This window comes from Symphalangus syndactylus, chromosome 20 (assembly GCF_028878055.3).
Source record: "Symphalangus syndactylus isolate Jambi chromosome 20, NHGRI_mSymSyn1-v2.1_pri, whole genome shotgun sequence".
In the NCBI taxonomy this organism is placed as follows: domain Eukaryota; kingdom Metazoa; phylum Chordata; class Mammalia; order Primates; family Hylobatidae; genus Symphalangus; species Symphalangus syndactylus.
Genome location: NC_072442.2, coordinates 64,718,524 through 64,732,050, shown reverse-complemented (window position 1 = coordinate 64,732,050; position 13,527 = coordinate 64,718,524). Strand labels below are relative to the sequence as shown.

Sequence of the window (13,527 nt, the reverse complement as noted above, 5' to 3'; positions counted from 1 at the left end):
CTGAAACCCTGCACCCATTAAACACTAACTCCCCTTCCCGACCCCAACCCCCTGACGACCACCATTCAACTTTCTGTCTTTATGAAATTTTTTTTTTTTTATTTTTGAGACAGAGTCTCATTCTGTTGCCCAGGCTGGAGTGCAATGGTATGATCTCGGCTCACTGCAGCCTCTGCCTCCAGGTTCAAGCAATTCTCCTGCTTCAGCCTCCCGAGTAGCTGGGATTACAGGCACGAGCCACCACACCCAGCTGATTTTTGTATTTTTAGTAGACACGCGGTTTCACCATCTTGGCCAGGTTGATCTTGAACTCCTGACCTCGTGATCTACTCACCTCAGCCTCCCAAAATGCTGGGATTACAGGCGTGAGCCACCGCACCCCACATCATATCAACCATTTTTAACTGTACTGTTCACTGGCATTGAACACATTCACATTATTGTACAACCATCAGCATCATCCATGCACAGAACTTTTTCATCACCCCAAACTGAAACCCTGCACCCATTAAACGCCAACTCCCCTTCCCGACCCCAAACCCCTAACGACCACCATTCAACTTCCTGTCTTTATGAATTTAACTATTCTGGGAGTCCTCTGGTCACGAATCAGACAGTATTTGTCTTTTTGTGACTGGCTTCTTTCACTTAGCATAATTTCCTCAAGGTTCATCCGTGTTGTAGCCTGTGACAGAATTTCCTTCCCTTTTTTTTTCTTTTTTTTTTGAGAGGGAGTCTGTCTCTGTCCCCCAGGCTGGAGTGCAGTGGCGCGATCTCAGCTCACTGCAAGCTTCACCTCCCGGGTTCACGTCATTCTCCTGCCTCAGCCTCCCGAGTAACTGGGACTACAGGCGCCCGCCAACACACCCGGTTAATTTTTTGTATTTTTAGTAGAGACGGGGTTTCACCGTGTTAGCCAGGATGATCTCGATCTCCTGACCTCGTGATCCGCCCTCCTCGGCCTCCCAAAGTGCTGGGATTATAGGCGTGAGCCACTGTGCCCGGCCATGAATTTCTTTTTCTTTACAACTTCACAGATAGAAGATTCAGCATATGACTGTTTTCTTCCCATCTTTTCACTTAAAGGAAGCACCTTACGGTTTCTCTTTGGCATATCCGAACAGCCAGCATCACCACCAGCATCACTACTCTGGTGCTTTGGGGCCCTTATGAAGTAAAAAAAGACTGATCTGAACACAAGCACTGTGATACCAGGACGGGCGATCTGATGACCAAGTGACTGACTGGCGGGGAGCATCTATGGCCTGGACGCGGGGGACACAGGGATGGTTTGCACCCCAGATGGCACGGCAGAGACTCTCCATCACACCGCTCAGAACAACGCACAACGGAAAACTTGGGAACTGTTTGAAGAATTTTCCACTTAATATTGTCAGACCGTGGTTGACCGTGGATAACTGAACCCATGGAGAGAGACACCGTGGATAAGGGGGGACTACTGTGGACAGCTTTCCTGGGTGATGGGCAGGCGTTTGTCTGGTAGAACATCAGGGCAAGGCTTTTCTGAGGACGATCTACAAATGCTCCCCAGAGCACTTCAACCTCCCGAACCAAGCTCTGTGGCTGTGCCATTGCACAGTCTTCCTAAAGCAGAGAGGTGTGTGTTTTATTTAAGGTACAAGACTCTGGAAGAATGGGCTTTGTAGTTATTTATTTATTTATGAGACAGAGTCTTGCTCTGTCACCCAGGCTGGAGTGCAATGGTGCGATCTCGGCTCACTGCAGCCTCTGCCTCCCGGGTTCAAGTGATTTTCCTGCCTCAGCCTCCTGAGTACCTGGGAATACAGGCATGCACCACCACGCCCGGCCTGTATTTTTAGTAGAGACAGGGTTTCCCCATGTTGGCCAGGCTGGTCTTGAACTCCTGACCTCAGGTGATTCACCCGCCTTGGCTTCCCAAAGTGCTGGGATTACAGGCGGGAGCCACCACGCCCGGCCAAGAATGGGCTTTAGTATCTGACATTTGGCCAACATGATCAGGCATTTGCTCTCATCTCAGAGCTTCCAGATAATCACATAATTTGTAAAATGACATTTATAAAAAGACAATATGTTTCATACCTGTCGTGGATACTGAGAGAGAGAGAGAGAATACGACTGCTTCCCAAACTCATGGTTTCCGGGGTGCCTCTGGGCCAGGCCTGCTCGAGCCTGGGCTCCTTTGGGAGTCTGGGAGTAGACGCGGCGATGGCGGCCCCCTCGTGGAAGCCACCCCACAGCCATCCCTACCAATCACAGGAAGGCTTACGACGCTCTGGGATCCCTACAGGGATGCTGACTCAAATGGATGTTTCTGCTGAGCCAGGAACACACAGTGGGCCAGCAAAGCCCACGCCAAGCAAAAGGAGAGCCTAGGTCTATGGGATACAGAGTTCTCTTTGGATAAATTACCTGCCCCATCTGGCAGGAGTCTGCCTGGCTGCATCCCTTCCCATGAGGGCTTCTGGGACGTGCAGGGGCAAAAACACGGCTGCACAGACATGCTCCTAGCAAGGGGTCCTGCTGGTGCCTTGTCAGGTTCTGGAGTGGTGTGAGACGCACGGCATCGGTCCCCCTTGCTGCTCATGCCATCCGCCTCTCCTTCTCTGCAACCTGCCTTCCAGGCGGTTGTGCCGTGAAGACCTGGGCGGCCCGGGAGCAGCAAGCTCTCCTGAGGCTGAGTACACGCAGCAAGAAGGCTGGTACACAGCCCCGCATCGTCCTCTGAGCCAGCCTGCTGCATCGCACTTGGGTCAATCCGTGCCCCAGCTAAGCATCTGCGGCCAGGGAAGGATGAGACTAGTAAAGGGGCCTCTGGTCACATGTTTCAGTCCAGGAGAGAAGAACTTTTCCAGAAGTCCATATGACCCGAGTGTGGGCTTCAGGTCTCTAAAAACAATAATCAAAAGCTGGGCATGGGGCAGGTCTCTTTTCCCACTTGGGACCAAATCCACCAGACTTTCTGGTGTCTGAAGTACACATTGATCTGCTCTCTGTCTACAGGTGAACCACAGATGAGCCTGCTGACCACAAGTCTGGGCTACTGTGCTCTCAGGCTCTCTCTCTCCCACATGGACATTTGTAAATAGCTCCCAGGTGGGTCAATTTCGGAAGGCACTCATTTGGGATCTGGCTGACAGCTCCTGGCTGCATCATTAGAGTGTGTTCTGAAGGTAAGTTCTTGGCCGAGATGGGACCTCACAACAAGCACTGCTTAAAAGCTGTCCACTGAATGGTCCAGGGAAAGGATGACCCACAGATGGTGTCAGGAATGTTAATCAGGTAAAATTCACAGCAGTCGTTTGGCAAAAGAGTTTGCTGTCTAAGATTCCTTCTGGTTGAGGTGTCTCCGGAGCATGACCAGAGCTGCCCCGACAGCTGCATCCACATCCTGCCCAAAGGACACGGGCAACGGGAAAGCCCTCTGCACCTCCTGCTTCAGCACCTCATTCCTGGACAGCGCACTCCCACTGCCCATCACCCTCTCCACGCCCCACTCCTGGAGCTGCTGAATCGGAAGCATGGAGTGCAGGTTCTGAACAATGCCTCGGCACAGAGCCCGGGTCACGTGCCCCAGGGAGAGGTCAGAGGAGGAGATTCTGGTTACTGAGGCCAGTTGGTCTGGCAGGTGCCTCTCCCCCAGCACTGTTGGGGTGATGGTCAGGTGGGTATCTCTCTGCCGCACAGCTGCCTGGATCATGCGTGAATACACAGTGGATTCTTCAACCTCCAGGCCTGCCAGAGACAGAGAAAATCTGTGTGAGCTCATGTGTCCCCCTCAATGCAGGCTGAGATGGTACAGAATTCCCACAGGTGGGAACAGCGCTACTTGCTGCTTCTCCTCCCGCTGCAGCTGGTGGTTCTGGGCTCAGGGACTCCTAAAGCCAGGCTAGCTATACTCTGCCCTGGATCCCTGCCTGCTGTCTCAGTGCAGACCCCAGCCAGACAGCAGGGTGAGGTCTCATAAGTGCTGCTGTAAGCCCTAACCCTAACACAGGCTTCTTAACCAAGGGGACCAAGTGCATATACTGATAAATAACTATCATTGGCTGGGCGTGGTGGCTCACGCCTTTAATCCCAGCACTTTGGGAGGCCAAGGCATGCAGATCACCTGAGGTCAGGAGTTCAAGACCAGCCTGACCAACATGGTGAAACCCTGTCTCTACTAAAAGTACAAAAATTAGCCAGGCGTGGTGGCAGGCACCTGTAATCCCAGCTACTCAGGAGGCTGAGGCAGGAGAATAACTTGAACTTGGGAGGCAGAGGTTGCAGTGAGTGGAGCTTGCACCACTGCACTCCAGCCTGGGCAACAAGAGCAAGACTCCATCTGAAACAAACAAACAGAACTATCATCATGGATGTCATTAGGGTCGTTAGCAGCATCAGAAATCACAGGATCCAGGACGGATCACTGTCTGGGCCACCCTTGTTATGTGCACAGGGCACCTGAAATCCAAGGAAGAAGGATGAGTTGACCATCCTACAACTTGCTTTTCGGTGTCAAGCCAGAATCCCGGTCGGACTTTTCTCCCTGACACCACGTTAGCTCTGCGTTTTGTTTTTGTTTTTGTTTTCCTGAGACTCACTGTGTCTCCCAGGCTGGAGTGCAGTGGCACATATCCTATCGGCTCACTATAACCTCTGCTTCCCGGGTTCCAGCGATTCTCCTGCCTCAGCCTCCCAGGTAGCTGGGATTACAGGCCCACACCGCCACACCTGGCTAACTGTGGTATTTTTAGTAGAGACAAGGTTTTACTACATTGGACAGGCTGGTCTCAAGCTCTTGACCTCAAGTGATCTACCTGCCTCAGCCTTCCAAAGTACTGGGGTTACAGGCGTGAGCCACCACGCCCAGCCATCTCTGCATTCTTAAAACAAACAAACAAACAAACAAACAAACAAAGGCCAAGCACAGTGGCTCACGCCTGTAATCCCAGCACTTTGGGAGGTCAAGACAGGCGGATCACTTGAAGTCAGGAGTTCCAGACCAGCCTGGACAACATGGTAAAACCCCGCCTCTACTAAAAATACAAAAATTAGCCAGGTATGGCAGTGTATGCCTGTAGTCCCAGCTACTTGGGATGCTGAGGCATAAGAATCACTTGAACCCAGATGGCAGAGCTTGCAGTGAGCTGAGATGGTGCCACTGCACTGCAGTCTGGGTGACAGTGCGAGACCTGGTCTTAAAAAAAAAAGTCTTCGGTTTCAATACACTTTGACCTTAGAATCACTTTTGATCTCTAAGCTCGCATTACCTGAGGGAAAGCAAACATCGCCTGGATAAGAAGAAAGTTATCAGCATCGTGGTTTCCTGAGAGCATCTGGGCCCCATCTCCAGACTTTCTGATTTAACTGGTGTAGTTTGCAGGCTGAGGGCTGGAATTTGTAAACAGTTGAGCGTGATTCTTATACACAGCCATGCTGGGGAGCCCCCGACCTAGACCTAGGGCTTCTCCAGCCTGAACATACAGATGAGTCACTCAGGGATCTTTTTTTTTTTTTTTGAGATGGAGTCTTGCTCTGTCACCCAGGCTGGAGTGCAGTGGCGCGATCTCAACTCACTGCAACCTCTGCCTCCCAGGTTCAAGCAATTCTTCTGCCTCAGCCTCCCGAGTAGCTGGGACTACAGGTGCACACCACCACACCAGGCTAATTTTTGTATTTTTAGTAGAGACAGTGTTTCACCATATTGGCCAGGCTGGTCTTGAACTCCTGACTTCGTGATCCACCCACCTCAGCCTCCCAAAGTGCTGGGATTACAAGTGTGAGCCACCACGCCCGGCCAAGGATCTTTTTAACACATAGCTTGGACTCAGATTGCCTAGGGCTGACCCTAATGTTCTGCATTTGTTAAAAGCTCCCAGAGGAAATTGTACTCCAGGCCTGTGGACCAGGCTTTCTGAGGAGAAAGTTCTAGAGCAGTGCTTATTAACACTCCAGGCCTCAGAATCACCTGAGGAACTTTTATAAAACATCATGCTCAAGGCCCACACCCCAGGTCCAATGAATCAGCATTTCTGGGCGTGGCACCAGGAGGCAACGCTGTTTCTAAACTCCATAGTACTTCCAGGGTGTGGTCGGTGCCGAGACCCACCAATCTAGAGAGTCACTGAGGAGTCACACCGTGGGAACATTTAACCTCTGCAAATGCATAGGCGCAGTGGCATTATTTCAGCTCACTGCAACCTCTGCATCCCAGGTTCAAGTGACTCTCCTGCCTCAGCCTCCCGAGTAGCTGGAATTACAGGCGTGTGCCACCACACCTGGCTAACTTTTGTATTTTTAGTAGAGACAGGGTTTCACTATGTTGGCCAGGCTGGTCTCAAACTCCTGACCTCAGGTGATCCGCCCACCTCAGCCTCCCAAAGTGCTGGGATTACAGGCATGAGCCACCGCGCCTGGCTATTTTATTTTTTAAATCATGTGCTTATCTTTCTTTAGTAAAAGTTCAGGAAAAAAAGGTTTTTTTTTTTTTACAGACAAGGTCTTGCTATGTTGCCCAGGCTGGACTTGAACAACTCTGAGCTCAAGCAATCCTCCCGCCTCGGCCTCCTGCGTAGCTGGGATTACAGCCACGTGCCACCATGCACAGCGCCAAAAAAAGGTTGTAAGGGAAGGTTAAAACATATTCTTCATCCTCTCTGGGAAATACTTGGGCCATGACCCAAACTCTGGGGTTCCTGAGGGAAGGTGCATCCCAGCTGGAGGCCTGGAAGAGAGGCCTGGCCTCTAGCAGAGTGTCTGTGTCCTCAGCTCCCCCAATCTATTTAGTGAGGGCTAACGGAGGCGAAAGCTGCTATGAGCTGTTGAGTTAATTTTAACCCAAGGACTTAAGACCACAAGACACTGGAGATGGGAAAACACAGAAGGGAAGGGACTTGCCAAGGCCAAATAATGACTCAGGGACACAGCTGGGAACCAAAACCACTCTCCTGGGTTCCACCCTGCACCGTGCTTCTTTAAGAAATGCCTACATCAGGCCGAGCGCAGTGGCTCATGCCTGTAACCCCAGCACTTTGGGAGGCCGAGGCGGGTGGATCACAAGGTCAGGAGACCGAGACCATCCTGGCTAACACGGTGAAACCCCATCTCTACTAAAAATACAAAAAAATTAGCTGGGTGTGGTGGCGGGTGCCTGTAGTACCAGCTACTTGGGAGGCTGAGGCAGGAGAATGGCGTGAACCTGGGAGGTGGAGATTGCAGTGAGCCGAGATCGCACTACTGCACTCCAGCCTGGGCAACAGAGCAAGACTCCGTCTCAAAAAAAAAAAAAAAAAAAGTAATGCCTATATTAGGCCGGGCGCAGTGGCTTATACCTATAATCTCAGCACTTTGGAAGGCCGAGGCAGGTGGATCACCTGAGGTCAGGAGTTCAAGACCAGCCTGGCCAACATGGCAAAACCCCATCTCTACTAAAAATACAAAAATTTGCCAGGCGTGGGCGCATGACTATAATCCCAGCTACTCGGAAGGCTGAGGCAGGAGAATCCCTTGAATCTGGGAGGCGGAGGTTGCAGTGAGCCAAGATCATGCCACTGCACTCCAGCCTGGGTGACAGAGCGAGACTGCATCTCAAAAAAAAAAAAAGGAAGAAGAAGAAGAAAAGCTTGCATCGCACTTCCTATGGGCCAGGCTTCTCAGGATATAAGTGCATTGTAAGTGAAATATGCACCATTGTAAGTCGAGGAGCATCTGTCCATGGAGCACAGAGAAAACTTCATCAATTCTACCCCAGGAATAGAGAAGGGAGCAGGAGGGGAAAAGAGGGAGCAGGGAGGGCGGGGGAAAGCTGGGGAGACTGTTAGGAAGGTTCACAGTCAAGGTTGGGGGAAGGGTGCCCGACCCAAAGAAGAGAGTAGGTGATGGCAGCTCGGAGGACAAGAAGAAAAGAGGCTGCAAGCTCACATCCCAAAGGATGGGAGAAATATGCCAGGACCTGGCAGGGTCTGAGACCTCAATGTGGACGCTGAAACTGCACGTGAAGCTCCGAGACCCTGCCGGGTAGAAAGGACAGGCAGAGAACACAGCGCTGTGTGGGCCACACCTTACCTAGATCTGCCATCCACTGAACCAGCATGTGGACGAACGTGGCCAGCACATTGCCACCATTGAGTGACGCGGCCACCCCCAGGTAGGTCCTGTCGAAGTATGGGAAGTAGGCGACTGGGGCCGTAGGGTCTGGAGTCTGTGCAGGCTGGAATCCTGAAGGCATGGAGGCTGCCAGCTGAACCGAGGTGCTGATGTTGAGAACTGGGGTCCGGAGAGAACAGAGCTTAGGCCTGTTGGGCTAACTCAGAGGTCACAAGTCACAGTTTGGCAGTGAGGGGGGTGGCCTGTCGGGCTAACTCAGAGGTCACAAGTCACAATTTGGCAGTGAGAGAGGGTGGGGTTTTAAAAATACGTCCAGGATAGTTAGAAGGGCAAGGTGTTGAAGAGATGTTGATCGAAGGATTTTTTTTTTTTTTTTTTGAGACAGTCTCGCTCTGTCACCCAGGCTGGAGTGCAATGGTGCCATCTTGGCTCACTACAACCTCCACCTCCCAGGTTCAAGCAATTCTCTGCCTCAGCCTCTCGAGTAGCTGGGATTACAGGAACCCACGACCACGCCCGGCTAATTTTTTTATTTTTAGTAGAGATGGGGTTTTACCATCTTGGCCAGGATGGTCTCAAACTCCTGACTTCATGATCCACCCGCCTCGGCCTCCCAAAGTGCTGCGATTACAGGTGTGAGCCACCGTGCCCGGCTGATACTCCTCCTTTCAAGAGGTAGAACCTGATTCCCCCCCTCGTTGAGAGTGGGCTGGACTTAGTGACTCACTTCTAGTGAACAAAATAAAGCACAAGAGACAGTGTGTGCCTTCAGAGACTAAGTCATAAAACGCACTGCGGCTCCTGTCTCAGTCACGCTGTCTTGTGGGTCACTTGCTCTCGGGGAAGGCAGGTGCCACGTCGTGAGCAGCCCTGTGGAGAACCTCACGTGCCAGGGAACTGAGGCCTTCTGCCGACAGCATCACACATGGGCTCGGCAGCAGATCCTCCAGGCTCAATCAAGCCTCTGGAAGACTGCAGCTCCAGCGTGAATCCAACCTCACAAGAGACCTTGAGCCAGGCCATCCTGCCCCACTCAAACTCCTGACCCTCAGAAACTGTCCAAAATAATAAATGTCTGTTGTTTTAGGCTACTACGTATTAGGATAATTTGTTACACAGCAAAAGAAAACTATGACAGGGTAAGACCTCAGACCAAGGGCTGTATTCTCTGAGGAGGTTTCATTCATTGGCAGTAAATACCACTCTTGCTCATTTCCAAAGTATTCTCTTTTTTGTTGTTGCTTTTGTTTTTGTTTTTGAGACAGTGTTTTGCTCTGTCGCCCAGTCTGGAGTGCAATGGCACGATCTTGGCTCACTGCAACCTCTGCCTCCCAGGTTCAAGTGACTCTCCTGCCTCAGCCTCCCGAGTAGCTGGGATTACAGGCATGCACCACCACACCCAGTTAATTTTTTGTATTTTTATTAGAGGTGGGGTTTCACCATCTTGGCCAGGCTGGTCTTGAACTCCTGACCTCATGATCCACCCACCTCAGTCTCCCAAAGTACGGGGATTACAGGTGTGAGCCACCGCACCCAGCCAAATAAACTTTTTAAAATTTAAATGCATTTAAGTCTTTCTTCTATCCAACATTCAATCCTTTTTTAGCTATGTGTATATACCACATTTTAAAAATTCATTCATGGCTGGGCACGGTGGCTCACACCTGTAATCCCAGCACTTTAGGAGGCCAAGGCAGGCGGATCACAAGGTCAAGAGATCGAGACCATCCTGGCCAACATGGTGAAACCCCCTCTCTACTAAAAATACAAAAATTAGCTGGGTGTGGTGGTGCGCGCCTGTAGTCCCAGCTACTTGGGAGACTGAGGCAGGAGAATCACTTGAACTCAGGAGGCGGAGGTTGCAGTGAGCTGAGATTGTGCCACTGCACTTCAGCCTGGGTGACAGAACAAGACTCCATCTCAAAAAAAAAAAAAAAAATTCATTCATTAGTTGATAGACATTTAGATGGTTTCTACTTTTTGGTTATTATAAATAATGCTGCTGTGAACATCTGTGTACAAGTTTTTGTGTGGATATCATTTGTTTTCAGTTCTCCTGGGTGTACTTCTAGGAGCAGAATTGCTGGGTCCTGTGGTAACTCCATGTTTAACATTTGAGGAACTACCAGCTGTTTTCCAAAGAGGCTGTACCTTTTTACAATCCCACTAGCATGCTCTCACATTTTTTTTTCAAGTTTAATCATTTTGTATTTAAGCACTGATTTTACAAAACATAGTATATAAAGGCAAACTAAATTTATACAACTTAAATTGTTATTTTTCTTTTTTTTTTTCTGCCTCTAGAGATGATGCCTTAAGAACTCAATTTGTTCACGTAAATTGCCTTCAGCCTACATTGCAGCTAAGATGTGTATAAGATTTTAAATGTCTTTTGGAAGAAACCACACAGAAGAAGCTGCTTTTTCAATAAACACGGCCAGCTTCCCATCTCTTTTGGTCAGTCCACCACAGTCATGTGGGGTGGGAGTTATCTGGACCTTGTTGTATACACTGAACCATTCTGGGTGATGATTCATCTTCTCTGCTTGTAGGGCAACTTGGGACATAAAGCCAAACGCCTGATTAAAAATTTGGAAGGAGAGGCCGGGCACGATGGCTCATGCCTGTAATCCCAGCACTTTGGGAGGCCAAGGCAGGCAGATCACGAGGTGAAGAGATTGAGACCATCCTGGCCAACATGGTGAAACCCTGTCCCTACTAAAAATACAAAAATTAACCAGCCGTGGTGGTGCGCGCCTGTAGTTCCATCTACTCGGGAGGATAAGGCAGGAGAATCGCTTGAACCCGGGAGGCAGAGTTGCAGTGAGCCGAGATCGCACCACTGCACTCTAGCCTGGGCAACAGAGTGAGACTCCATCTCAAAAAAAAAAAAAAAAAATTTGGAAGGAGAAGCTTTGTAGATGGCATCTCTCTCTCTCACTTCATTCCGACCATCCTGCTGCTTTTAAGATTGAGTATAGCTTGGTTCCTCTCTTCTGCTGTCAACCTGTGAGCACCTGACAACACGGCCACCAGCCCTGGGCTCTGACCTCGCAGTGCCGCCAAGCGCCATATCGTCCCACGTTCTCATGTTTTTAAATGGTTGAAAAGAATTTAAAAAAAGAATTTTTCGGCCGGGCGCGGTGGCTCACGCTTGTAATCCCAGCACTTTGGGAGGCCGAGGCGGGCGGATCACGAGGTCAGGAGATCGAGACCACGGTGAAACCCTGTCTCTACTAAAAATACAAAAAATTAGCCGGGCGTGGTGGCGGGCGCCTGTAGTCCCAGCTACTCGGAGAGGCTGAGGCGGGAGAATGGCGTGAACCCGGGAGGCGGAGCTTGCAGTGAGCCGAGATCGCGCCACTGCACTCCAGCCTGGGCGACAGAGCGAGACTCCGTCTCAAAAAAAAAAAAAAAAAATAAAAAAAAAAAAATAAAAAAAAAAAATAAAAAAAAAAAAATAAAAAAGAATTTTTCATGACACATGAAAATTATATGGCATTCCCATTTCAGTGTCTATGAACAATGTTTTATTGGAACACAGCTACACCCGTTCATTTACATATCGTCTATGGCTGTTTTTGAACTCCTACAGCAGAGCTGAGCAGTTACAACAGATACTGCATGATCCACAAAGCCGAAAATATTTACAGAAAATATTTTCTGCCCTTTAGAGTAAAAGAGCCAATCCCTGCCCTAGACATGGCTGCTTCTACCTCACCATGATTCCCTTACTATGAATACAGAAAAAATTCTGCATTTTTTTTTTTTTTTTTTTGAGACAGAGTCTCGCTCTGTCGCCCAGGCTGGAGTGCAGTGGCGCGATCTCGGCTCACTGCAAGCTCCGCCTCCCAGGTTCACGCCATTCTCCTGCCTCAGCCTCCGGAGTAGCTGGGACTACAAGCGCCCATCACTACGCCCAGCTAATTTTTTCTATTTTTTTAATAGAGACAGGGTTTCACCGTGTTAGCCAGGATGGTCTCGATCTCCTGACCTCATGATCCACCTGCCTCGGCCTCCCAAAGTGCTGGGATTAAAGGTGTGAGCCACCGCGCCCAGCCGTTTTGTTTTGTTTTGAGATGGAGTCTCGCTCTATCGCCAGGCTGGAGTGCAGTGATGTGATCTCCGCTCACTGAAACCTCCGTCTCCCGGGTTCAAGCAATTCTCTGCCTCAGCCTCCTGAGTAGCTGGGATTACAGGCACCTGCCACCACACCTGGTTAATTTTTGCATTTTTAGTAGAGACAGGGTTTCACCATCTTGGCCAGGCTAGTCTTGAACTCCTGACCTCGTGATCCACCCGCCTCCGCCTCCCAAAGTGCTGGGATTACAGGCGTGAGCCACCGCACCCAGCCTATTCTGCACTTCTAATCAGATCTGACATCACTTCCATTACAAACACACAGTAACCAAAACCCTCATCAGCTCATCTGTTTTCTTGGGCCTGGAGTCACATAGAAACCAGACAGCTAGAAAGAGCCGTTCCCCTCACCTGGCCCCAGAGGGGGTCGGCACAGATGATCGGTGCTCAGGGACAGAACTTGCCCTGCTGGCCTGTAAGCTCCCTCAATAGAGGATTTTACCTGCAAGGATGAGGGTGCTTTTCATCTTTACAGAATAATGATCTCCAGCAGGATGCCAAGACTGCTAAGCTCTGTGTGCCCTGCAGACTCGCACAGAGCTGGTGCTTATGAGGCAGGCGACAGTGTAAGTCTGAGGACAGAACAAAACAAAAACTTACCTGCATCTGTCCTCTGGGCCATGCAGGAATAGACAGAGGCCTGTAAATCACCCAAGGCCACTCCCACATGCGTCCCCTGTGGGATTTCAAACCACATGTGGGAAGTTCTGCCTGCCACACTGCCAGGCTCGGCGATGTCTGGGAGCAGGTGGACAGGAAAACCCGAGCTCCTCAGTCTGTAAAACAAAAGTGGGCACCCACATGGACCCACACTCAGGTTTCTGGAGTTTAAGGGATCTTTCCTTCCTCCCTCCCTCCCTCCCTTTCTCTCCATTCCTCCCTCCCTTCCTTCCCTTCCTTCCCTCCCTCCCTTCCTTCCCTTCCTTCCCTCCCTCCCTCCATTCCTTTCCTCCCTCCCTTCCTTCTCTTCCCTCCTTCCCTCTTTCCCTCCCTTCCTTTCCTCCCTCTCTCCATTCCTTCCCTCCCTCCCTTCCTTCCCTTCTTCCCTCCCTTCCTCCCTTCCTTCCCTTCCTTCCCTCCCTTCCTTCCTCCCTTCACCCCCTCCGTCCTTCTCTTCCCCTTCCTTCCTTCCTTCCTTCTTTCCTTCTTTCTTTCTTTTTTACTTATTTATTTTTTTGAGATGGAGTCTTCCTCTGTTGCCCAGGCTGGAGTGCAGTGGCACCATCTCGGCTCACTGCAACCTCCACCTCCCAGGTTCAAGCGATTCTCCTGCCTCAGCCTCCCTAGTAGCTGGGA

The 13,527-nt window shown here is 50.4% G+C and overlaps 1 protein-coding gene across 5 annotated transcripts in view; it reads right to left on the bottom strand.

Moving 5' to 3' along the window:
* Nucleotides 1-13,527, bottom strand: part of SHPK (sedoheptulokinase) — a 43,329-nt gene that overhangs the window by 14,863 nt on the left and 14,939 nt on the right. For 3 of the 5 annotated variants that reach the window (XR_010118319.1, XR_010118317.1, XR_010118318.1), the window contains exons 5-7: nt 12,832-13,007; nt 8,050-8,250; nt 2,083-3,735 (exon numbers count right to left, since the gene is read on the bottom strand). Coding sequence is in view for 1 of the 5 variants with exons in the window: in XM_063629713.1 (XP_063485783.1) it covers nt 3,323-3,735; nt 8,050-8,250; nt 12,832-13,007 (790 nt within the window). In the remaining 4 variants the exon portion in view is untranslated. Of the gene's footprint in view, nt 1-1,655; nt 3,736-8,049; nt 8,251-12,831; nt 13,008-13,527 lie in introns of those variants that run through there. The other 2 variants (XR_010118316.1, XM_063629713.1) reach the window with 2 other exon arrangements.